The 25,192-nt window shown below is 41.4% G+C and overlaps 1 protein-coding gene and 1 pseudogene across 2 annotated transcripts in view; one reads left to right on the plus strand and one right to left on the minus strand.

Moving 5' to 3' along the window:
- Positions 1 to 22,648, minus strand: part of ENTPD7 (ectonucleoside triphosphate diphosphohydrolase 7) — a 44,764-nt gene extending 22,116 nt beyond the window's left edge. For both annotated transcript variants that reach the window (XM_036265677.1, XM_036265676.1), the window contains exons 1-5: positions 22,534 to 22,648; positions 22,167 to 22,269; positions 20,457 to 20,639; positions 4,388 to 4,593; positions 3,989 to 4,139 (exon numbers count right to left, since the gene is read on the minus strand). In XM_036265677.1, coding sequence (XP_036121570.1) covers positions 3,989 to 4,139; positions 4,388 to 4,593; positions 20,457 to 20,639; positions 22,167 to 22,174 — 548 coding nt within the window. In that variant the 5' untranslated portion in view covers positions 22,175 to 22,269; positions 22,534 to 22,648. The remainder of the gene's footprint in view (positions 1 to 3,988; positions 4,140 to 4,387; positions 4,594 to 20,456; positions 20,640 to 22,166; positions 22,270 to 22,533) is intronic.
- LOC118632630 lies at positions 4,691 to 17,065 on the plus strand (annotated as a pseudogene).
- Positions 22,649 to 25,192: the final 2,544 nt, after the last annotated feature.

The raw sequence follows: 25,192 nt of genomic DNA on the forward strand, positions 1-25,192 counted from the left end.
GTATCTATAGGGTTGTTTTTTCCTCTAAAGTTTTATGTTTACCAGTATTATCAGACAAAGAAAAGAAACAAAACTGGAATAATATGAATCTAGAGAAAACTGTTAGTAAAAAATAAGACCAATTGTCTTGGATTTTTTAAAATAACTCATTACAAAAATATTCTACTGGCTCAGATAGTTGTCAGCATGACTTAGTGAAGAATGTTGATAGCACTTCAAAGTGAAGGATTACATTTAATGTAATAATCTCCCAATATAATATCAAGTATAGTTTTTTAAAAATTCATTGTTATACATATAAAATTCATGCAATAAATTTCACATGAGAACAGGAGGAGCTATTTCACCCTCTCTATTAGATATGCTTCTTAACCACCCAAATCAGGCTTGCTTGTTTTAGTCATGAAATGGAAGAATGGGCACCAACATACACTGCTGTTTGGAATATAAATTACCAGTACAGCCTTTCTAATAGGCAATCTAGAACTATGTACCAAAAATTTTAATGTGTTTCCTCACTGACCCAGCTGTTACACTTTTGGAAATTTACTGCAAGGAAATCATCAAATAAAAATACAAAAAGAAAGAATACTGCAGCATTATTTATAACAATGAAAAACTGGTAATAACCTAAATAACATCAATAGGAATTGATCAAATAATTTATGGTACACCCACACAATGTAATACTATACAGATGTTAAAAGAAATGAGGTCATGCCCGGCAGGTGTGGCTCAGTGGATTAAGTGTTGTCCCATGAACTGAGAGGTCCCAGTTCAATTCCTGTTCAGGGCGCATGCCTGGGTTGCCCGCTCAATCCCCAGTGGGGGGTGTGCAGGAGGCAGCCGATCAATGTTTCTTTCTCACAATGATGTTTCTATCTCTCTCTCCCTTCCTCTCTCTAAAAAAATCAATACATACATATTTTTTTTAAAACAAGAAATAAAATGAGGTCAATTTATATCTACATGTATTGACATAAAAATGTGTCCAATATATTTTGAGTTCTAATGGGTTATAAGGCAACATATGACATGATCCTAATTTATGTTAAAAAACTAAACACTGCCCTGGCCAGTTTGGCTCAGCGGCTGAGCGTCAGCCTGTGGACCAGAGAGTCCCAAGCTCAGTTCCTACTAGGGGCACGTACCACAAAAATGAACAAAAAACAAAAACAAACAAAACACTAACTTCCATTTTCTAAAATAATGTTAATTAAAAAAATATATTAATGGCAAAATGTTGACAACTATTGAATCTGGGTGGTGAGTGAATGCAGATTCATTACACTGTTCTCTCTACTTTTATATACATTTGAAATTTCCCGTAATAAAAAGGGTTTTTCCCCCCTTAAATATCACCTTGTATATCTTTGTAATTTTTTTTTTTTTTTTTTTTTTTTTTTTTTTTTTTTTTTTTTTTTTATCCTCACCCGAGGACATTTTTCCATTTTTTGTTCAGGTAGAGTGGGAGGGAGAGAGAGGAAGAGAGAGAGAGGGAAACATCGACGTGAAGGGACACATCGAGTGGCTGCCACCCGCACGACCAACCAGGGCCGGGGACAAACTGCAACCGAGGCACGTGCCCTTAGCGGGAACCGAACCCGGGTCTCTCCGGACCGCAGGCCGACGCTCTAACCGCTGAGCCAAACCGGCCAGGGCTTTTTTTTTTTTTTTTTTTTTTTTTTTTTTTTTTTTTTTTTTTTTTTATTTTTTTTTTTTTTTTTTTTTTTTTTTTTTTTTTTTTTTTTTTTTTTTTTTTAATCCTCATCCGAGGACATTTTTCCATTTTTTGTACAGACAGAGTGGGAGGGAGAGAGAGGAAGAGAGATAGAGGGAAACATCGATGTGAAAGGGACACATCGAGTGGCTGCCACCCGCACGACCAACCAGGGCCGGGGACAATCTGCAACCGAGGTACATGCCCTTAGCGGGAACCGAACCCGGGTCTCTCCGGACCGCAGGCGGACGCTCTAACCGCTGAGCCAAACCGGCCAGGGCTATCTTTGTAATTTTTAAAGACTTTTTCATCACAAATAAAAAAGGATGTAGATCAAATGCTGTTAGTCCAGGCCTTTGTCAAAGAAATAAATCGTAGTGCCGACAAATTCAAAATGCAGTCTAGCTGATTTAAATCCATTTTGGATAGTGCTTACAAATGCTAATTAGCAAAACATTATTTACACAAAACAGGTTTTTGCAGTGATAGTTCACTATGTCAACAACTACAGTTGCCTTAGAGGTAGCAATGATTTCATAAGCCCAGGATAGAACTAGGCATTATTAAAAGAGGTGGTCAGTAAACCAGATACAAGAAAAAGCAAGTTCTTTAAAAATTCTTAAAATAAAATAGATATTAATATTCAGAGCTTCCACACTGACAATGAACATTCAGACAAATGAGGTAGAACTACATCGTGGGTTTTGTTTGGATAGAATTTTTTTGACAAAGTGCCAGTAGATGAGACAATCCTCTCCTTTGGGCCAGACACACAAAACGTGGCCACACCATCCCCCTGCTGTTGACTAATTTTTGACCCCGAGTCTACTTTCCCCTGGCCCTCCTGCCCTCTCCTTCACTGTCAGGTAGTCGCAGACTTGTGATGTGACACTGCCTGTGTTATCTGTACTCTTCCCTGGTTTCTAAAATTTTGAACAATGTAAATATTACTTATGTCAAAAACAAAAATTCTAAATTGCATGCACAGTATGATTACAACTTTGTAGAAATTATATACAGATATACAGAGAAAAAGGGAATGTGACAAAATGAAACAGTTTTGATAAGAGTAGAATTTTGTTTTTTTGTTTGGGGTGTTTTTTTTCTTTTAAGATTTCCTTTAATGATGGAAGGTTGCAGGTATAACATTTTAAAGTTTGGTTTTAAAACTAAGTTAAAATAACACAAAGTTTTTAAAAAGACCAAGATATATGGGAAATAAGGAGCTAGAAAGCCTCTCATGTTGACACATGGCTATATAAAATAATCTGCTTCTCAACAGTAAACCAGAGAGTAACCAGTTTATCTGCATGTCTCGACAGAAGGGAACAAGTCCACTGAGAAGCGCTGACATATGTTATATTGTCTGGCATGTCTGGCATAAGCAGCATGGAACCCTATACATCTGGCTGAAGTTTTGTGGTTGGCCAAGTATACAAAATGAAACTTTGTGGAAAAGGGAACTGCTATTTACCAAGAAAAAATATTTAAGCAAATAAAAATGCCTGCCGCCTATGAGACTATGAACATTCCAGAAGGATGAATTCTAAGTTAAGGGAGCTCACTCCCATCCCATGATCATATATGTGGAGGGGTCAGGGAGGTGGTCAAAGGCGAGACATCACAGAGAGGGGTCTGACCCAAGTATAGCCGCTGCCTCATCCTCTCCCTCCTCCTCCTCTTCTTCCAGTGAGGGAAAAGGGATCGGATGGCAAGATGCCAGGCTAAACTGCCAAGGTCAAATGGAAAGGATTTAACTGGCTGGGTTGAAAATACTAGTATAAAGCAATGGAGCCTGAGCTTTGCAAGTAGCACCAACTACCACCAGGGAGCCAGGCAAAGTTACAGAGAAAGCCGCTTTCCTACCTGAGCCCTCCTGCCAGCCCCCAGGTACCCAATCCCTCAGGTAACCCTCCTACTACCTTTCTGTTATTATGCTCCCCATCTAGGTGCCTCATGAACCAAATTTAACACCATCACCACTGCTCCAAACCTTCAATCAGAACTGAGAATCATTATAGTCATCTCCGATAGACATGGATGCCAAAGAAGCACATGACATGAAGGTGTGAACAACTGACTGTGAAATAATCGGGTGTAGGGGTAGATCTACTCTATTTTTGAGCACGGCATCTTTTAGGGCCCCCTGTCAACTCTGTGGTGAACGCACATCCCACCTTCAGACCAGGGAACCACAGAGAATACACATGGAATCAGCCTTTCCACTCGTATGCACCGTTTTCCTGTTTCTCAGGTTCTGCATCTCACCTCTCAGGAAGAAGCCTCATGCCCGCTGTGCACAGAATGTAAAGTGGGGTCTCCTTGTGCTTCTTCACAGGTACATGAGCAGCAGCAAAGCTCAGCAGAGGACGAAGGTAATCGCTGGCATGTTCAGGAGTGTCTGCCATTGCAGAGATTCCTTAAGAAAGAAAAAATACTTTCTTTAAAAAGCAGATCACATACACTCAGAAGACTGATACTCCACAAGGTTCTGCTTAAGGTCCTAAACTTTTATTTATTTGAGGGGGGAGGCAATGAATAAGACAGCCCTCCCATTATCCAGAATCTCAAGAGATAAAGGTAGCTTGCTTTTTCCTCTCCTCTTCTCTCCTCTCTCATGCCTATGGCAGAAAAAGAGATCGACAATGAATATATTCCAGTTAGTACCTGGCTTGATCTTTTTAACCACTGGTTGGCTGTTGCGGTCTCTCATCTGCTTGATGTCCAGCAAGTCATGGGGGTTCCCATTATGTCTTGGCCAAAAATAAACAAAAATCCGGGAGCCACTGCTGCCACAGTCCACGACAAGTCCATAACTTAGATTTGGGTCTTCGGTGTCAGTAGCTTCAAGCTCCCCTACTCGAGCCAAATACCTAAGCCGGACAAAAGAAAGCTCAGTGTGAAGAAGCTAGGCCCACAAAAGGCACTACCACTTAATTCACTGTTCATGAATCTTCATTAAGTGTCAACATGTGCCAGGTATGTGGGACTATGGGTTCCAACAAAGGACTGAAACAAAACTGACTATATGTACTGATATAGCTGAGGCAACTGCTGGTCTGTTTGCCTAGAGGCCAATGAAGTCAGATAACTAAAAGGTTTCTCCAGCCCTGGCCATTTTGGCTCAGCGGTTAGAGCATCGGCCTGCGGTCCGGAGAGACCCGGGTTCGGTTCCCGCTAAGGGCACGTACCTCGGTTGCAGTTTGTCCCCGGCCCTGGTTGGTCGTGCGGGTGGCAGCCACTTGATGGGTCCCTTCACGTGGATGTTTCTCTCTCTCTCTCCCTTCCTCTCACTCCCTCCCACTCTATCTGTACAAAAAAATGGAAAAATATCCTCGGGTGAGGATAAAAGGCTTCTCCATATTTGGGGGCAGTTCTGAAGTTGGCTGGGGTAAGAGATCTTTTACTAAGCAGTAAAGAGCTTCTCGGCCCAGGTGGAATACTGGTTTTTGTTGCTGTAAGCCACTAATTTCTGGGGCAGTTCATTATACATAGTAAATAACTAAAATAATCCTAATAATTTCTTTTTTATTTTTGGTACGTGCCCCTAGCGGAAACCAAACCCGGGACTCTCTGGTCCACAGGCCGACGCTCCAGTCGCTGAGCCAAACCGGCCAGGGCAGCTAATAATTTCTTTTCTAGTTAACTGTTTACCCTTTCTATATATAAAAAATACTATGGAATGATATCACTTCACATGGTGTTTTCTGGCTGGTGATATTTTTATAGGGCTTTTTGCTTTGCATTTTTAATTGCTACAATTACATGAATAAAAACCGTTATTTCATAAAAATAATAATAATTCTTTTCTACAATCTCTTTAAAGTTTTATAACTATAAAAAGAATGCTCAGCCTGGCCAGTTTGGTTCAGCGGTTAGAGTGTTGGCCTGTGGTCCAGAGAGACCCGGGTTCGGTTCCTGCTAAGGGCATGTACCTTGGTTGCAGTTTGTCCCCGGCCCTGGTTGGGGTCATGTGGGTGGCAACACTCAATGTGTCTCTCTCACATCGATGTTTCTCTCTTTCTCTCTCTCTTCCTCTCTCCCTGCCACTCTATCTGAACAAAAAATGGAAAAATGTCCTTGGGTGAGGATAAAAAAAAAAGAATGCTCATAAAATATGTAGTACAGGGTATAAGGAAGAAGAAAACAATTCCTGTGTACCTCCTAACATCCAGATTAAAAATAAAACATTACACTATAAAACAATAAAAGCTTCTAGGCCGTAAGCCTGAGGTTTTCTTAGGTTCTCATCCCAAGACATCTGACTAACAGCAGGACGATGAAACTAGTAAAAGGTGTTACCAGCAACACCAAGGTTCTGGTCTCAGCTCTGGCACTTTCTCTGCTGTGACCTCAGCACGTTGTGAACCTCTCTCAGCCTGCTCCCTCGGCTGTGCAAGGACGGAGCCTCTCCCCCAGAGACAAGCAGAGACAAGGCATGCGGAGCGTCAGCACGGTGCTGAGCGGCCGCCACTGCTCTCGTCACACGACAACACTGGGGGAGCAAATAACAGACGACTCTGGAGAAAGGAGCTGACAAATCCAGAAAGAACAGGAGGATGAGTTGGTGAATACTTCTGAGCACTCAGGCTTTAAATAATATTCAAGTTCCCTCAGAGCCTGAGGGTCTGAAAAGTACAAACACTGCCTCCTCCCCAAGGGTTTCACTTGAAGAGGGGCCCCGTGAGAATGGCTTTTAGCCTATTATTCAGAAAAGGGCAACTTTTTCTTGGTGCTAAGAATATATATTGCATGGTAAACAGATTTAAATTTTGTCTTCTAAATCATTTTAAATTTGAATAAGTATTATCATAGGTTGAGCTAATAATAAAATAAATTTTGGCCCTGAAAGCAATGCTGTGGATTTTTCAAGTATATAGCTAAACTCCCTTCCTTATAAGATATGTGTCCTACTCATCCAATCTTGTCTTTAGAGCTAACTCCTAGATCCCCAAGACCCTTACATAGAACTCCTCAGGACTGGGTTTTGGGAAGCTAGAAGCTAATATAATGGGGGCGGGCATCTTTTTAAAAAAGATTCAATATTACAAATAAAAAAGGGGCCTATGCACGTGAGAGGCCTTAAAAATGGATGTATACTTAGCTACATAGAAGTGCAGGTATCATTAGCTTCATAGTAAATCAACCTCTGATCAGAACACTAAGCCACATGTCATGCCCCTCAGAACAATCTAGCCTGTGTTTACTGGTGATTTCACATTGCTATACAGACCACAAAGTTCCTTACTTTGGACAAAAAAACAAACTTGTTAAAAAGAAGAACATGTAGACCTGGCTGGTATGGCTCACTTGGTTAGGCACTGTCCCAAGCACCAAAAGGTTGCCAGTTCAATTCCCAGTCAGGGCACATACCTAGGTTGTGGGTTTGATCCCTGTTCGGGGTGTATAGGAGAGGCAACTGATCAGTGTTCCCCCCCCCCTTCTTCTCTCTCTAAAATCAATTTAAAAATATATATATCTTCAAGTGAGGATTTAAAAAAGGAAGAACATGTAGAAACAGTTCTAAAATTAAAAAGTAGAGCTGAGTACCTTTCCTATTGTACAATGCAAAATGCATTTTTTTAAAAAGAGAAGAAGATATAGTTGAACTTCAATATAATGCTGTAAATTATTACATAGTATAGGATCATACAGAACGTTTTTCTGGATTTGATATGAGAGCAAGTTATAGGAAATGAAACAGGTGGCACAAATCTGTTATACATGAGAATGTTTATAGACCTAAAGATTGCATTTCACCACATTCTTTCCCATGCTAATCAAATTACTGGGCTGAACTGGGCTTACAATCCACCAATCAACTTGGAACAGCTCACTTCTATCACATGAAAGCTGGGCAGAGGTCTGGGTTCATTACAGAACTCTTGCAAATGTTGACCTTGAAAGAGACCACAGATAGAAAAGAAATGGGCAAGATAATCCATTTTCCATCAGAGTAGCCCTTGTTGCTACTGGCTACTATTTTGCAACCATTAGGTTAGCTGCAATGTAGAATCTAAAACCCTGTCTAGGAACTTTTTATACTCTGTAACATTAAAATCCTTTAGTTATCTTGCACTTCCAATGACTTTTACCCATGCATAATTTTGTCTCAGACTCCAAAGGGTCAGTAAACACTCTTGAGAACCAATAATCCAATGCGACTTTTTTTCTTAACATCCATCTTTTTTTCTACCTGTTCATTCCCCATCTCTTCTTTTTTTTTTTTTTTTTTTTTTTTATCCTCACCTGAGGACATTTTTCTATTTTTTGTTCAGGTAGAGTGGGAGGGGGAGAGAGGAAGAGAGAGAGAAACATCGATGTGAAAGGGACACATCGAGTGGCTGCCACCCGCACGACCAACCAGGGCCGGGGACAAACTGCAACCGAGGTACATGCCCTTAGCAGGTCTCTCGGGACCGCAGGCCGACGCTCTAACCACTGAGCCAAACCGGCTAGGGCCCCCTATCTCTTCTTGACATAGCTTCCCAGTTCTTAAGAAGCCTCCATTCCACAATGTCACAATGATCTGAAAGGCCTCCTTCTTCTGTTGTAAAACGTGGTATCGTTATTCCCTTTGAGCACTTTACTTATATTTCAGTATGAACCCCTAAGACTTCTTTCAAATATGTTTGCTCCACCTCTCCATTTAGGCTATTGGTTTCTCAATAGTAGATACCTCATCTGCAGTACCTTGATACTATCACAGTGTTTCTCACATTTCTCTGATATGTATCAATCAATACTGATTAGTCTGGTCCAGAGCTCACAATGTAGAGTGTTGGTTTGTTACTAACTCCTGATGTCTTTGTATTGCTATACTCAAAATCAATTGGTCTCCTTAGAATGTTTCAATGGCTTCCCAAAGCATCCTGTCATCCTCTTTGTTTCTAGTCAAGATAACAAAGATAACTTTTCTTTCTCCTCCCTTAGAAGTCTCCCTGTATGCACTGGCAGAAAAATGTCAGCTGACATTAGAACACAAGGGAGAAAGATAAGACCAAAGGCACTTATGTTACACTTCCAATTTGGGTCTTTGATCAATGCTGCAGGCAGCAGAAAGTCTCCATTTTTCTCATCTTGCATACAAATTTGTAACTGAAGAACAATTTTCCTCTCTGAGAAGTAATATCACCTCTTTCTGGATCTCTGACATCTTGAGACCTATGGCTTCTTACACTTATCAACCACCTGAAGGTCTTCCTCTGGCTAGGCTCCTAACATGGATAGATCGCTGCTCCTTTTTGTATTTACAGTCCTGACCTTAGTCATCATGGTCAATTACTTGCATTGATGGACCCTCCTGTTTTGCTGATGCTGCACTACGTTAATCCCTAAAAAGGAATTAAAGCCCAAGAGAAAAGTTCTGAAAGCCTTGGAATCCTTCATATCCACCTTCCCAGGAGAGATATGATTGATATATATTTGTCTCTCTATTTGAGAAACATGATTTCCCTCTGGTCACTGCTGAGTCAATGAAAAGAAAGTTACCCACACATACATCACCCAAGGTAGAATTGGATGACAGTGGCTTTTTACTGCCATTATCCTCAAAACATTAACAGCATTAGAGCAGTAAACTGACCAAACCATTACCTACCTTACAAAATCAAAACTAATTATACCACTTCTAGAATTCAAATAGAATTCAGTAATGTGCCAAAGGTCAATCAAAGTGGCCCTCATCAGCATGGGGCAACCAGCTCTTTGCTGAATGTCGCATACTCTTCAACTCTGTTCAAGGCTCAGAACCAAATATAATGACATTATAGCCAAAATAGCTGTGCAGGACTGATCAGTGATACATGCCAGAAAAGTATCTTGTAAGAGTATTCTTTATCTCCTAACAAGATTTAATCACAGCAATCAGGAACATTTATAAGTTAAAGCTCTGCTTATAAATACCACTAAAGACAAGTAAAAGAATAAATTAATGTAAATAAATACCTTCAATTTCACCAGAAAAAATCTCTGAACTGTTCTATTGTACATAAGAACACTTAACTTATCTGCATATCCTAAAGTTAATGATTTTTTTCTAACCAAAAATAATGCCTCTTTTGACCTGCTTTAAACAGAATTGAAACTCCTAAGGCAGGCTCAATTTAGCTGTCAACCTAAAACTGCTCTAAAAAGGTAACATCTATTAGAACAAAACAGCTCTGGATTCTATCCTTACTGACATACCATTACTCTCTAAATTTACCTTTCCCTAAATTCTAGTTCTAATGCAAACCTCCTGCTTTCTCCTTTCAGAAGCAATGTGGGTGGATATATGTTCAGAATAAAGAAAAAAAAAATACAACTCCTCAGTTTTGAAAGTGCTGAGGGGGATAACACAGGCTTCTAAAGTTCTGGGTCCTCAGAAGTGATATGCTAAGTTCTACAAATGGCTGAAAATTTTTTGAATGAAAATATTTTTTCAATACAAAAATAAATTAAGATACTGTAAACACTAGCTACTTTCATACATATTAAAATACAAAGGTACAACGTGTAAGAGAGATTATAATTTCTAACTAAGCAATGTCTCATTTATTAAGATCACAGAATGAATTCAGTGTTCTTATGGAATATTTTCCTGATCAAGGGTTTCTAAAATGGTGAAGACAGCTGTAAGTCAGTGTGCTCCTGGCAACACAGTACAGTATGTCCTCACTTAATGTCATTGATAGGTTCTGGGAAACTGTGACTTTAAGCAAAACGACATGTAACAAAACCAATTTTACCATAAGTTAATTGATATAAACAAGAGTTAAGCTCCTTAACTCTTGCATATTTCTGGTCACCTAAATATCAACAACTTCTAAATATGACCCAAAACACTTCTAATATTAAACACTGAAATAAATGTAAGTTATACATACATTTAAGAAAGATTAATAAAAACAAGGAAGACCTGGCCAGTTTGGCTCAGCAGTTGGAGCTTCGGCTCACGAACCAGAGAGTCCTGGATTCGGTTCCCGACAGGGGCATGTGCCTCGGCTGCGGTTTGTCTCTGGCCCCAGTTGGGGTCGTGTGGGTGGCCACTACTCAATGTGTCTTTCTCACATCGATGTTTCTCTCTCTCCCCCACCTCTCTCCCTCCCGCTCTGAAGGTAAATGCAAAAGTGTCCTCAGGTAAGGATAAAAATAATTAAAAAAATAAAATAAAAACAAGTAAGATAATCATTATCCAACCTGCTGATTCCAGTTCAGGGTCCCAGGTGGCTGGAGTCCATCCAGCAGCTTAGGACACAAGACAGGAACCCATCTGGACAGGTAGCCCTTCCTTCGAGGATGCACTCACACTCACTCAGACTGGACCATTTAGACACCCCAACTCACCTCATGTGCACATTGTTGGGATGTGGGAGGACATCAGAGTACCCAGAGAAAACCAACACAGACATGGGGAGGACATGCAAACTGCACACAGACAATGGCCCCAGCTGGGTATCAATTTTTTTCTTCTCATCAACATCAAACAAAAAACTGTTATTTGAGGACCTGCTATACACTCTTTGTGGAACATCACAAAATACTGATATAATTCATTGTGTAAATTAGGAAAAATTTAAGTAGGAAAAAAATATGACCACATATGTATGTAATAAAAACATCACAACCACAAGCATTATCTTAAAAATTTTTTATAAGCTGTTGAACTAAAGTGATAGGTGTTGCCATCAATTCCTAATTATTTGCTTAAAAATTCCTAGTTATTTGCTTAATGGTTTTATCACCAGCTAGAGGTCACCTGTGGTTAAGTAATAGCTGCTGCCACATAAAAATAAATTCTAGCCTGGCTGGTGTGGCTCTGTGGTTGAGCGTCGACCTGTGCACCAAGAGGTCGCCGGTTCAATTCCCGGTCAGGGTGCATGCCCAGGTTGTGGGTCCGATCCCCAGTGGGGGGCAGGCAGGAGGCGGCCAATCGATGTTCTCTCTCATCAATGTTTCTATCTCTCTCTCCCTCTCACTTCATCTCTCTCTCTCATATCAATAAAGAAAAAAAAATTTTTTAAATAAAATAAATTCTAGAAGAAAAATCTTTTTTAATTTTTTTTCTTTATTGATTTCAGAGAGAGAGAGGGAAAGTGAGAAGGAGAGAGAGATAGAAACATCGAGGATAGAGAACATCGATTGGCCATCTCCTGCATGCCCCTCACTGGGGATAGGGCTCACAATCTGGGTGTGTGTCCTGACCGGGAATTGACCCGGAGGCCCCCTGCTGCGTGGGTCGATGCTCAACCACTGAGCCACACCAGCCGGATGAGAAGAAAAATCTTAAATGGATATAATGCTGCCCATCATCTTCAGTGTATATTTGCAGGGCAGAAAAGGGAATTAGAGAACAGAAAAATCAAGATTATTTCTAATAATAATAATACTAATAATACTAACATTCATGATGCAACAGACAACCCTAGATGCTTTTCTCTTTTTTTTTTTTATCCTTACCCGAGGATATTTTTCCTTTTTTTTTTTTTTTGTACAGATAGAGTGGGAGGGAGAGAGAGGAAGGGAGAGAGAGAGAGAAACATCGACGTGAAGGGACACATCGAGTGGCTGCCACCCGCACGACCAACCAGGGCCGGGGACAAACTGCAACCGAAGTACGTGCCCTTAGCAGGAACCGAACCCGGGTCTCTCCGGACCGCAGGCCGACGCTCTAACCGCTGAGCCAAACTGGCCAGGGCGCTTTTCTCTTTTAATCCAAATGACAAGACTACCTCACTTTATACATCTAAAAAATAAGATTCCAGAACACAAAACCTGCCCAGGGCACCCAACCAGCTAATGATGGGCTGATTAGCTATAAAATCAATTCTCTTTTTCCTACACCATACCTCCTCACCAAATAAATATAAGTAAACCTTAGAGCAGTGATTTTCACCTTTTTTTTTTTTATCCTCACTTGAGGACATTTTTCCATTTTTTGTTCAGATAGAGTGGGAGGGAGGGAGAGGGGGAGAGAGAGAGAGAGAGAGAGAGAGAGACTGACATGAAAGGGACACATTGAGTGGCTGCCACCCACACGACCAACCAGGGCCGGGGACAAACTGCAACCAAGGCACGCGCCCTTAGCAGGAACCGAATCCAGGTCTCTCTGGACCACAGGCCAATGCTCTAACAGCTGAGCCAAACCGGCCAGGGAACCTTTTTCATCTTATGGCACACATAAACTAATTACTAAAATTCTGCGGCACACCAAAAAAATATATTTTTTGCCAATCTGACAAAAAAAAAAAAATAGGTATAATTTTTATCCATTCACACCATATGGCTATTGTTGTGTTGGCTGCTGTCATTTTTTATTTTAACAATCTAAGGGAAAAGAGGTCAGCGCCCCTGACTAAATAGTCAGGTGTTGCATGTTTTAAAAAGTCTTACAGTGCCCTGGCTAGTGTGGCTATTGGTTGGAGAGTCCTCCTATTCATTAAAGGCTTCAATTCCTGATCAGCGCACATACCCAAGGTTGCAGGTTCGATCCATGGTTGGGGCACATAAGGGAGGAAATTGATTGATGTTTCTCTCTCTCTTTCTCCCCCTCTTCCATCCTCTCTCTCTAAAATTCAATGAAAACATAACCTCAGGTGAGGATTAAAAAAAACAATTCTTGCGGAGCACCAGTTTAAAATCGCTACCTTAGAGCAATGGTTCTCAACTCAGGCTGCACATTAGAATCACTCTGAGAAAATGTCCAATTGTTTGCTTTTTTTTTGGTAGGTGCCCCTAGCGGGAACCGAACCCAGGACTCTCTTGTCCATAGGTCAACGCTCCAACCGCTGAGCTAAACCGGCCAGGGCCAATTGTCTGCATTTTTAAAGGTTCCCAGGTGATTCACTAAAGGTGAAAAACACTGATTTCAGGTCATCATTAACATAAATATTAGATTGTGTAATAAAAGTTTAACAAAATGTGTAGAATTGTTTGCCACTATATAAACAGTCTATAGAAATTCTAAGTCTACATTTAATAAATTTTCTCTCTTACCTGTCAAGATGCCAGATATTATTAATTATTGTTATCAGTGTGCCTACATCCCATGACCAACACACATTCCCCATTACCACCATTCTAATTTGCTGTGTTCTGAGACAAGAGAGAACGCAGCTAAGTAAAACTGTGTGTAAAATAAAAGCAAACAGCCCTGGCCGGTTTTGCTCCATGGTTAGAGCATCGATCCTCAGACCAAAGATTCCTGGTCAAGGGCATGTACCTCAGTTCTGAGTTTGATCCCCCGCCCCAGGCAGAGTCATGTGGGAAGCAACCAACCGATGCGCCTCTCTCATATCATTGTTTCTCTTTCTCTCTCTCTCTCCCTCCCCTCCTTCCCTCCCACTATCTCTAAGAAAATAACAAAAAAAATTGTTTTTAAATTTTTTTTGTTATTGATTTTATTTTATTTTTATTTATTTTTTATCCTCACCCAAGGACATTTTTCCTTTTTTTTTGTTCAGATAGAGTAAGAGGGAGAGAGAAAGAGAAACATCGACGTGAAAGGGACACATCGAGTGGCTGCCCACGCGACCCAACCAGGGCCAGGGCCAAACTGCAACTGAGGTACATGCCCTTAGCGGGAACTGAACCCAGGTCTCTCCAGACCACAGGCCAACGCTCTAACCGCTGAGCCAAACCAGCCAGGGCAAAAACTTTTTTAAGTAAAAGGTTCAATATGAAAGACTATCTTATCAGTAAAGTAATGAGCATTTAGTATATGAACTTAGTGATATCAACTTTGATTACTCATGGGCCTTTTCTGATTAATTTCTGATTCCTAACTTTGTTCCTGATTCTTGACAGTATACAGCTCCTGATTCTCTGCTCCTGATTCTACTTAGCTATACATAAACTATTTTCTCATTGGGAAATAATTATTACTTCATGTCTGCTTCCCTAACTAGATTATGAACTCCATGAATTCAGGGGCCACATTTTATTCACCTTTGCACCCCAGTGTCTAGCAATGTCATACACACAGCAAGCTCTCAACAAATGTTTGCTTCCTAAGTGACTCATGTAAGCTGCCATAAATAATTTAATTTATGGCAATATGCACATAACTTTGTACTAAAGTACAAGAAGGTTTAGGCTACACAGCTGGCTGCTCAGCCTTATAAGGGCACCACAACACACAGCTTGTGTGTTCCTTAGCACTTGTTTCAATTAATTCAACTTAACAAGTATTTATGAGATCTGGCCACTTGGGGTACAGTGGCAGACAAGAACTACTAGATCACTCTACCTCCCACCTATCCCTCCAATGCATTTACTGCTCTCCATTGTCATGGCTGCCACTCAAGTTCAGGCCACCATCATCTGTCCATTGGAGGACTCCAATTCATCTCCCTTTCATTTCATCTCCAACTCATTCTCTACAATGCCACCAAAATAAGCTTTCTTTAAAAAGCATTTCAGCTTCCGGTCAAGATGGCGGCGTAGGTAAATGCGGTATCGCGTCCTCCCACAACCACATCAAAGTTACAACTAAAATACAGAACAACCATCATTCAAAACCGCCTGAAATCAAGCTGAATGGAAGTCCTACAACTAAGGAATTAAAGCAGCAGCCACATCCAGACTGTGAGAGGTAGAAACATCGATTGGCTGCCTCCTGCACACCTTCTACTGGGAATCGAGCCCAAAACCTGGGCATATGCCTGACCAGGAATGGACCTGGGACCTTTCAGTCCATGGGATGATGCTCAATCCACTGAGCCACACCGGTTGGGTGTCACTAATAAACTTTGGCATTGCATGGAAGGCTGTTTTCTTTCCAAAGGCTGAGGAAGAGGACTGCTGGTACTAATATCAGTGATTTTGCTGAGAAGGCAAGAAAAATAAATTTTGTGAAGTAAAAAAAAAGCATTTCAGGCCATATCTTCTTCAAAGCCTTTCAAAAGCCTTCCCTCTGCCCCTAGAATAATGTCTACCCAATTAAAATGGCTTAACAGGCAGAGCCTAATCTACCTCTTCCATTATATGGCTCACTACTAACTTCCTAACAGTCTTCACTCTAGCCATAATAACCTACATGGAATTCCACAAGTAGACCATGATGTCTTCCAGTGGGAAACGATACTCAGGTCTGTCAAACAAATCCCAATAAGTATTAAGGAAACTCAAATTATGGATTTAGTTCTCCAAAGCTAACAAGCTTCTTAAGGCCAATTATTGACAAGTAGTTACCTAAACAAATGTTTCCTCTGTGGAAAGGAAGAGTCAAAAATACAATAGCACTCCTAGAGGAGTAAAGGTTGAAAACATCAACTTCTTGAGAAAAGGTACCAGAGTCTCCATGCCCTCATATCTATTATCACCCGGCACATAGTGGCTGCTCAATAAATATTTGTCGAATAAATGGATGAATGACCAAAGTGAATAGGAAATGAAAGATTATGGAGACAAAACAACCCAGAAATACTAAGGGGAATAGGCATGTGTCCCAATTCTAACCGAGAAAGATTTCAAGGAAAGGGTTTCTGGAAGGGGTCCTCTTCATTCTTATAAGAGAGCACGGAAGGCCTGTTTCTCTTCTACAGGACATGAAAGAGGATGCATGCAGCCCTTGTTGCTACTGGCTGCTATTTTGCAACCATTAAGTAAGCTGACACTGTGGACAACTGAGACAAAAACTCCCATCCTACCATCCAGAGTTGAACTGTGGTCCAGCTGCCTCTAGACTTTTAGTTATATGAGCCAATAAACTTTTTATTATTTAAGTCAGTTTGACCGTTACTTGCAGTCCAAGGCCTCCTAACTAATATATATCTGAGAAGCAATAGAGAGAAAAGCATATTGAAGGTGATGAGCATGGTTGCTGGTGGTTGGGCTCATCCTGTGCCCTCTTGTTTCCTCTGCTCCCACCTCTACTTTTGTTCTGCTCTGCCATCCTGTGCTCTGAAGAGAAACTCATCACCTCCCCCAGCAAGTGGAGGAGGGCAGCACATGGCTCTGCTTCATCTGGCTCTCTGAGCACGCCAGTGTCCCGACCAAGGGGTCCACGCAGGCCGAGGGCTATGACATGGTCAGTGCCTATGATTACATAGTACAAACCATGGAGAAAACCTTTGTGAAAACCGACATTCAGATTAGCTCTTCCTTCTGGGTTCTATGGAAGAGTAGCTCCACATTCTGGCTTGGCTGAAAAACACGTTATAGACATAGGAGCTTATGTTAGAGATGAAGATTACAGAGGAAATATTGGTGTTGTAGTGTTTAATTTTGTCAAAGAAAGTAAAAAAGGGTGACTGAATTGCACAGCTCATTTGTGAACAAATTTTTTATCCAGCAATAGAGGAAGTTCAAGTTTTGGATGACAATGAAAGTTCAAAAGGTTTTGGTTCCCCTGGAAAGAAATAAAATTTATGCCAAGAATAGAAAATGAGAAAACATACTTTGCTCTTAAAAATAAAGAGTGTTTGTTTAGTGTTAAAAAAAAAGATGATGAACATAATATGTCATCATTTCACTTAAAATTTTTTTTTTATCCTCACTCAAGGACATTTTTGCATTTATATTCAGATAGAGCGAGAGGGAGAGAGGGAGCAAGAGAGAGAGAGAAATATCGACGTGAGAGACACATCAACTAGCTGCCACCCACACGACTCCAACTGGGACCGGGGACAAACTGCAACCAAGGTATGTGCCCTTAGCGGGAACCGAACCCGGGTCTCTCTGGACTGCGGGCCGACGCTCTATCCACTGAGCCAAACCAGCCAGGGTGTCATCATTTCACTTTATAGCCTAATCAGAAACTAGCTTAAAAGAAAATAGCAAAACGAAATCACCATTATAAAGGAAAGTAGATCTTATATATAACTGGCAAGGCATTAAAACTATATCAAATAATTCAGATGTATTTTCTGTGGAATAAATTATTATTCAGCTCTCTCTGGATGGAATTAATAGTAGAGCAGACTCTACAGAGGAAAATAATGAACTAGAAGGCATAGCTACATAAACTATCTAGCAAAGACACAGAGAAAAGAGACTGAAAAAAATTAATACAGCATCAGTAAGCTGTGGAAAAACGTCACATGGCTCAATATATATGTACCTGGAGATGCCAAAGATGAAGTGGGAGAATACAGAAAAAGTATTTGAAGAAATAATGGTCAAAATTTTTCCAAATTTGATTGAAAACTATAAATTCATAGATCCAAGAATCAACAAATCACAAACACAAGAGTCATGAAGAAAATTCCACCAATGAACAACATAACAAATTGCTTAAAACCAGTGATAAAGAGAAAATCTTGAAAACAGCCAGAGGAAAAAGAGATTATGTACAGAGAACAAAGATAAAAACGACAGCAGACTTCTCAGAAAGAATGCAAACCAAAAGAAAACCAATCAACCTAGAGATCTATACCCAACGAGCATTTCTTTTATTTTTTTTTTTTATTTTTTTATTTTTTATCCTCACCCGAGGACATTTTTCCATTTTTTTTTTGTTCAGGTAGAGTGGGAGGGAGAGAGAGGAACAGAGAGAGAAACATCGATGTGAAAGGAACACATCGAGTGGCTGCCACCCGCACAACCAACCAGGGCCGGGGATAAACTGCAACCGAGGTATGCGCCCTTAGCTGGAACCGAACCCGGGTCTCTCAGGACCGCAGGCCGACGCTCTAACCGCTGAGCCAAACCGGCCAGGGCACCCAACGAGCATTTCTTTTAAAAGGAAAGAATGCCCTGGTTAGTGTGGCTTGGAAGTAGAGCACAGGCCAGTGTACCAAAGGGTCAAAGGTTCGATTGCTGGTCAAGGGCACGTACCTGGGTTGTCAGTTTCATCCCCGGCCCTGGTTGGGATGCTTGCGGGAGGCAACCAATTAATGTGTCTCTCCCCCTCCCTCCTTCCCACTTTCTCTAAAAAAAAAAAAAAATCAATGGAAAAAAATATCCTCAGGTGAGAATTACAAAAAAAATCAAAATAAAAGGAAAGCAAAATAAATACTTTTTCAGTCATATAAACTTGAAAGAATTCACCAATCACAAACTCACACTATTAGACATATTAAAAGAAATCCTATAGGCAAAAAGAAAATGGTACCAGATGGAAATATAAATCTACACAAAGGAATGAAGAGTCCCAGAAACAGTAAATATACAAGTCTTTTTTTTCTTATTTTTAAAATCTCTTTAAAAGATACTTGAATGTTTAAAGCAAAAATAAACAATATATGGTGGCACTTATAACATAAGGAGAAGCAAAATGTATGACAACAATAGCACCAAGGGCAAAGGGGCAGGTTCTCACACTATGCATGAAGAGGTATGATACTACTTGAAGGCAGACTATGATAAGTTAAAAATGTATACTATAAAGGCTAAATCTGAAATCAATCACTAAAAAATAAAAACAAGAGTTATATCTAACAAGTCAACAAAAGAGACAAAACATTATATGCATATATGCATAGCCCATGGACAAAGATAATAGTGCAGTGAAGATGTGGGAAGGAGAATTGGGGGAGCAAAGGCAGGAAAATGGGGGACATCTGTAATACCGTCAACAATAAAAATAAATTTAAAAAAGAGAGAAATGGAATAATAAAATACATACTCAATTCAAAAGGGAGAAAAAGGAAAAACAAAGAACAGATGTGACAAGCAGAAAAGAAATAGTAAGATAGACTTAAACCTAAACATAATTGATAATCACATTAAACGCAAATGGCTTAAACACTCCAAATAAAGGCAGACACTGTCAGATAGGATAAAAAGCAAGACTCAACTAAATGCTACCTACAAGAAGCCAATTTTAAATATAAAGACACAAGTAGGCTAAAACCTAAAAGATGGAAAACCATCTGTTATGCTAACACTAATCAAAAGAAAGGTCAAGTAGCTATCAGACCAGTAGATTTCAGAGTAAAGAATATAATCGGAGACAAAGAGACTCATTTAATAATGATGAAAAGGGTTGATTCATCAAGACTACATAACAATCCTAAACATTTGTGCACCCAGTAAGTTAGGACTATTGTCTTTGTCCATGGGCTACCCACAAAAGTAAGAAAACACAAAGATGCCTTCCATACAGCACCATCATTCCTAAACCAAAACTGAAAATTATCAAGCCCTGGCCAGTGTGGCTCAGTGGTCAGAGTGTCAGCCCGAGCATCTGAGGGTCTCGGATTTGATTCCTGGTCTAGGGAATGTACCTGTGTTACCTGTGTTGCAGGTTCAATATCCAGCCCCGTCGAGGCTTGTACATGAGGCAACTAGTTTACGTGTCTCTCTCACATTGATATTTCTCTCTTTCTCTCTCTCTCCTTCCTCCCCCACCCTTCCACTCTTTCTAAAAATCAACAGAAGCCTGGCTGGTGTGGCTCACTGGTTGAGCGTTGACCCATACACCAAGAGGTCGCCAGTTCAATTCCTGGTCAGGGCACATGCTCAGGTTGTGGGCCTGATCCCCAGTGAGGGGCATGCAGTAGATGGCCAATCAATGTTCTCTCTCATCAATGTTTCTATCTCTCTTTCCCTCTCCCTTCCTCTCTCTCTAAAATCAATAAGGAAAAATATTTTTAAAAAAATAAAAAATCAACAGAAAAAATACCTTAGGGTGAAGATTAACAACAAAAAAAAAAACCTTGAAAATTGTCAAGATCATTATGTAATAAGTGGCATGCAATTTTACTAATAAAAGTACAGTTTTCCCTAAAAGGTCAAAGGTAGTGTTAAACAGCTTATCAAAATATTTATGACTTCCCTACAAAGCTGATCAAAGTGAGTTAAGCTGACTCACCTTTCATATTGCTTATCGCGTGGTAATGAAGCACCCCAATGTCGAAAGTCCATGATTAACATAAGTAGAAGGAGACAGGATATGAAGAAGAGTCCTAGGAATGCCACCCGCTGACGGGAAAATGGGCTCACTGTGGGCACAGTAAAGTACCAGGAGGCTGGGCAGAGGTAGGAAAAACTGATCCTGAAAGGAGACAAACATTAGTAAGAAAACTTTCTACAATTGAGAACTAAAAAAAAAAAACAACAGCAGTTTTTAAACTGGATTAAAGCCCTTCCTAATAAAGGCAAAAATTCATGCCACCAGAAAATTAAATGTTCTTTTAGTCTCAAAGTTTAGAAAATGACCTATATGGTTCATATTTAAATCTGAAAAACTTTATCTGATCTTTTTCCAAGTCTGTACTTTGGGATGCAATTCAAGTAATTAGTCTTATTTTAATGAAAAGATCACCAGTCTCCCTGAGCAATCTGGTAACATTGAAGAATGAGAGTATTACAATATTCCCACCCAGAATGCTGTCAAAAAAAACTGGATAGTCAAGCCCTGCTGGTATGGCTTGGTGATTGAGCATCGACCCATGCACCAAGAGGTCGCCAGTTTGATTCTCAGTCAGGGCCTATGCCCGGGTTGTGGGCCCTATCCCCAGTTGGGGGTGGGGGTGAAGGTGGGGGGTGGCCAGCCGATGTTCTCGCTCGACTTTTAGTTAGAAAACTTATTCCACTGATTTTTAAAAATACCTTAATAGGTAATATATGCACATGGTTAAAAAGAATCAAACAGTTTAAAAGGATATATAGTGGAAAGTGAGTCTTTTGCCCTAACCCAACCATTTCCCTCTCAGAGGCCACCATTACTACCCAGTTTCTGTGTATTTTTCCAGGAATAGTTTATGGTAATGTATCCGTGTGTGTATATATGTATCTCCATTTTTTTGGTTTTACACCATACATACTGTTCATCTTTCCCCACTTACTCTATTTGACAACTGTCCCACATCCACAGATCCACATTCATCTTTTCTGAAAGCTTCAGAATATTATTACAATGTATGGATAAGTGCATTCAACTGTGACATTCACTTTCTTTTTTTTTTTTTTTTTAATCCTCACCCGAGGACATTTTTCGATATTTTGTTCAGATAGAGTTAGTGGGAGAGAGAGAGAGAGAAACATCGACGTGAAAGCGACACATCGAGTGGTTGCCACCCACACGACCCAACCAGGGCCGGGGAAAAACTGCAACCAAGGTACGTGCCCTTAGCGGGAACCGAACCCGGGTCTCTCCGGACCACAGGCCGACGCTCTAACCGCTGAGCCAAACCGGCCAGGGCGTGACATTCACTTTCTATATTGATTCAAAAGGACCTCAGTCTGTTTTCAAAGGTTATTGCAAAAAAATAAAAATCTTTTTTTTTTAATGTCCTCAAAGTGTACCTAGCCTCACTCAAATGGAAATTTAAAAGAATAGTACAATCTAGCCCTTTAAGAGCTGAGCAAGCACTTACTTGAGTCAGGGGTTACGAGTTGGAAACTATTGTTGTATCTGCCTTCAAAAGAATGAAACTTTGATCTTTGCATCCATTTGTCCAGATGCAAAGTCCAGCTGCAGCCTAAGGCAATCTTCGCTTGTGACAACCTCCTAGGGCCCCTCAACCTGCCTGCCACCCCGCACAGAGCCTCCATTTGAGAAGAAAGTGCACAGCCTTACCTAGCCATGGGTTCCCTTCAGTGGTCTCAACGCCTGTCACCTCCTTTTCCTTTTGCCCTGCGAAGGTGGTCGCCTTGTCCCAGGCATCTCCTTAGCCTGCAGCCTGGAAAGAGTTGGCTAGGTTTCAGGCTACGTCCAGCATAGCTCACGAGAAGGCCACACGCCCGCCTGCCCACTCCTCGATCTCCCATTCGGGATACGTCTGCTCTGGTTTCTGGGGCCCAGCAGACTCTCCCCCGGCTCCCAGAGAGCGGGGCGTTCTCGAGGGCCAGCGATGTCCTCGAGAAACCGGCAGTCCCCAGGTGGCAGGTGGGGGTCCCCGCTTCGCTTCCGGTCCCTCTCAGCCCCGCAGCCCTCCAGCACTTACCCTCACCGGTCGAGCGGCCCGCCAGCTCCTTCAGCACCTCCCGGTTCGGTCCAGTGAGACTGCCCACGGTCTCCAGCCCAGCCGGAAAAAGGCCTGCGCCGGCGGCGGCGCCACGTCCCCAAGGAAACCGCAGGGAGCCAATGACTGACAGGGGACCCGCGAAGAGGAACCCGCCCTCCACCCAGCCAGAGCCACTGGCGAACCAGCTCCGTTGGCCGCACGTCCGTCCGTCAGGGTGGCCAATCCCCAAAAGCGTCCAGCCTCTAATGCCCGCCCCAGGATTTCGGGTGCGTCCAATCCGGAAGGGCGTCGTGCCGCGGCTCCTCCTAGAGGGGCCGGCGGAGGGCGCACAGGTGAGCTATGCGGTGAGTCTCACGAGTACCGAATTCAGTGCCGGCTACTTTCTCCGTGGCCGCTTCCAGGACAGAGTGGCTCGGGCAGGGGGTCTCTGGTGACTGCGACAATAGTGTATTTCTTCCCCACAACCTGTGAAAGGTTCTGTGTCCACCAACCCTGCCCGACAGAATGGCAGTGCTCTCGTCTCAAACCTTTCCTATAGCCTCCCAAACTGATGCCTCGGCCTCGTCATTTTGCCCGGTGATTAAAACATTAATTGGGGGCAATGACGTCTACACCGAAATGCTTATATCCATTCGTTCAACATTAATTGAATGTCTACTGTGTGTCAGATATCATGAGCAGCTGAACCTGACAGTAAAAATTCAAAAGTAATGTTTCCTTAATGCTGTTTTCCTTACTTATTTACACAAGCTGTTTCATTTCCAGAAGGGAGCTGCTTGGAAAGGATAAAGTCCAGGTCCTTACAAACGTGGCATATACATGGCCGTCCAAGACCTGCCTGTGCAGCATCTTTTGCTGCTCCTTACCTCCCTTAATAGGGTCCAGCAACACACCTCTGTGGTTTCTACCCTCAGGTTTTGCTCCTCCTGCCTTCCACCCACCGCTTCAACTGCTGTGAATACCCTTCCCTGACTTTTAGCAGGCCAACTCATACTCATCCCTTAACACCCAGCTTAAGCCTCACCTCTTATAAAAGCCTTACTTGACCTACACCCCCTTTATACATGCCTATTGTTTCGCATACCACACTGAACTACACTTATATTTATGTATCTGTCTGTCCAAATGGACAGAATATCCTTGAGGGCAGGGACTATGTGCTTCCACATCAATGCTGGGCACTGCCTGGCACATAAAATACTCTAATATGTGATATATAAGAGTACGAACAACTGTGGGATTAAATGAAGACAACCCAAATGAGAACAAAAAGAAGTTATTTATTCCACACCTGCTATAACAAGGCAGTCAGCCACCATCACTTGTGTCTGACAGGGACTCAAAGGGTGTCAGGGAAGTGGGAAAGCTAAAAGTGAAAAAAGGTGGGGCATGAGTTTCCTGTATTCTCTGATTTGAGAGTATTAGCATGACAAAACTGGAGGCAAACTAACCAGAAGCAAGTATAGTTGTGTTCGGGGAGAGCATATTTGGCTTTCTCTAATTGGTCCTGAGTTGGAGGGGGAGGAGCAAAAAATAGGGAAGCAAACCGTCATTGACCAGTCAAGAGCTGCAGAGGTTGTGGATCAGAGTTCTAATGGTCATCTATATGATCTGGCCATTGTCCAGTTTGGATAATCAGTATCTCCTGATGACAGTTGACCCTTGAACAACAAGGATTTGAACTACACAGGTCCATTTATACATGGATTTTTACTTCAATAAATAGGTACAGTACTGTAAATGTACTTTCTCTTCCCTGTGATTTGTTAAATAACATTTTCTTTCCTTGAGCTACTTTATTGTAAGAATACAGTATATAGTCCGGCTGGTGTGGCTCAGTGGTTGAGCGTCAACCCATGCACCAAGAGGTCGCCAGTTCAATTCCTGGTCAGGACACATGCCCAGTTTGTGGGCCCGATCCCCATTGGGGGGCATGCAGGAGGTGGCCAATCAATGTTCTCATTGATGTTTCTCTCTCTCTCCCCCTCTCACTTCCTCTAGCTCTAAAATCAATAAAGGAAAACCAATGGACATAGACAACAAAGCTGGGGATGGGGTGGGAGGAATGGGGAGGAGGGTGTCAATGGGGGAAAAGGAGAAACATCTGTAACAAAAATAAATTAATAAAAATATTTTTTAAAAAATAAAAAATATTTTTAAAAGAATACAGTATATAATACCTATACAAAAATCTGTTAAGGGACTGTTTATGTTATTTGTAAGGCTGCTGGTCAATAGTCAGCTATTCGTAGTTAAGTTTTGAGGCAGTCAAAAGTTATATGTGAGTTTTCAGCTACACAGGGTTGGCACCCTTATGCTCCATGTTGTTCAAGGATCAACTACTGTTTTCCCCCTTCTATTACCCTCCCAACCTAACTGGCTTCCTAACTTGCCTTTCTTCCTCAATTCTCAGTTTCAGTGTTATTCTCTGTCCCTCAATCCCTATTCTTCTTCAAGTATTATATTTTATCTGGACCCCCAGAAATCACAGTGAGTAAAACAGTTGCATAAAGTTAAGGTTAATCACAAAATTTTACAAATACCAGGTATTTTTATTATTCCAGAGCCCACTTCCAGTGCCTGGAACAAGATGGACATGGAAAAAACTCAACAAATGTTTTGGATTTTTTTTTTTTAA

This window comes from Molossus molossus, unplaced genomic scaffold, assembly GCF_014108415.1.
Source record: "Molossus molossus isolate mMolMol1 unplaced genomic scaffold, mMolMol1.p scaffold_m16_p_17, whole genome shotgun sequence".
Classification (NCBI taxonomy): domain Eukaryota; kingdom Metazoa; phylum Chordata; class Mammalia; order Chiroptera; family Molossidae; genus Molossus; species Molossus molossus.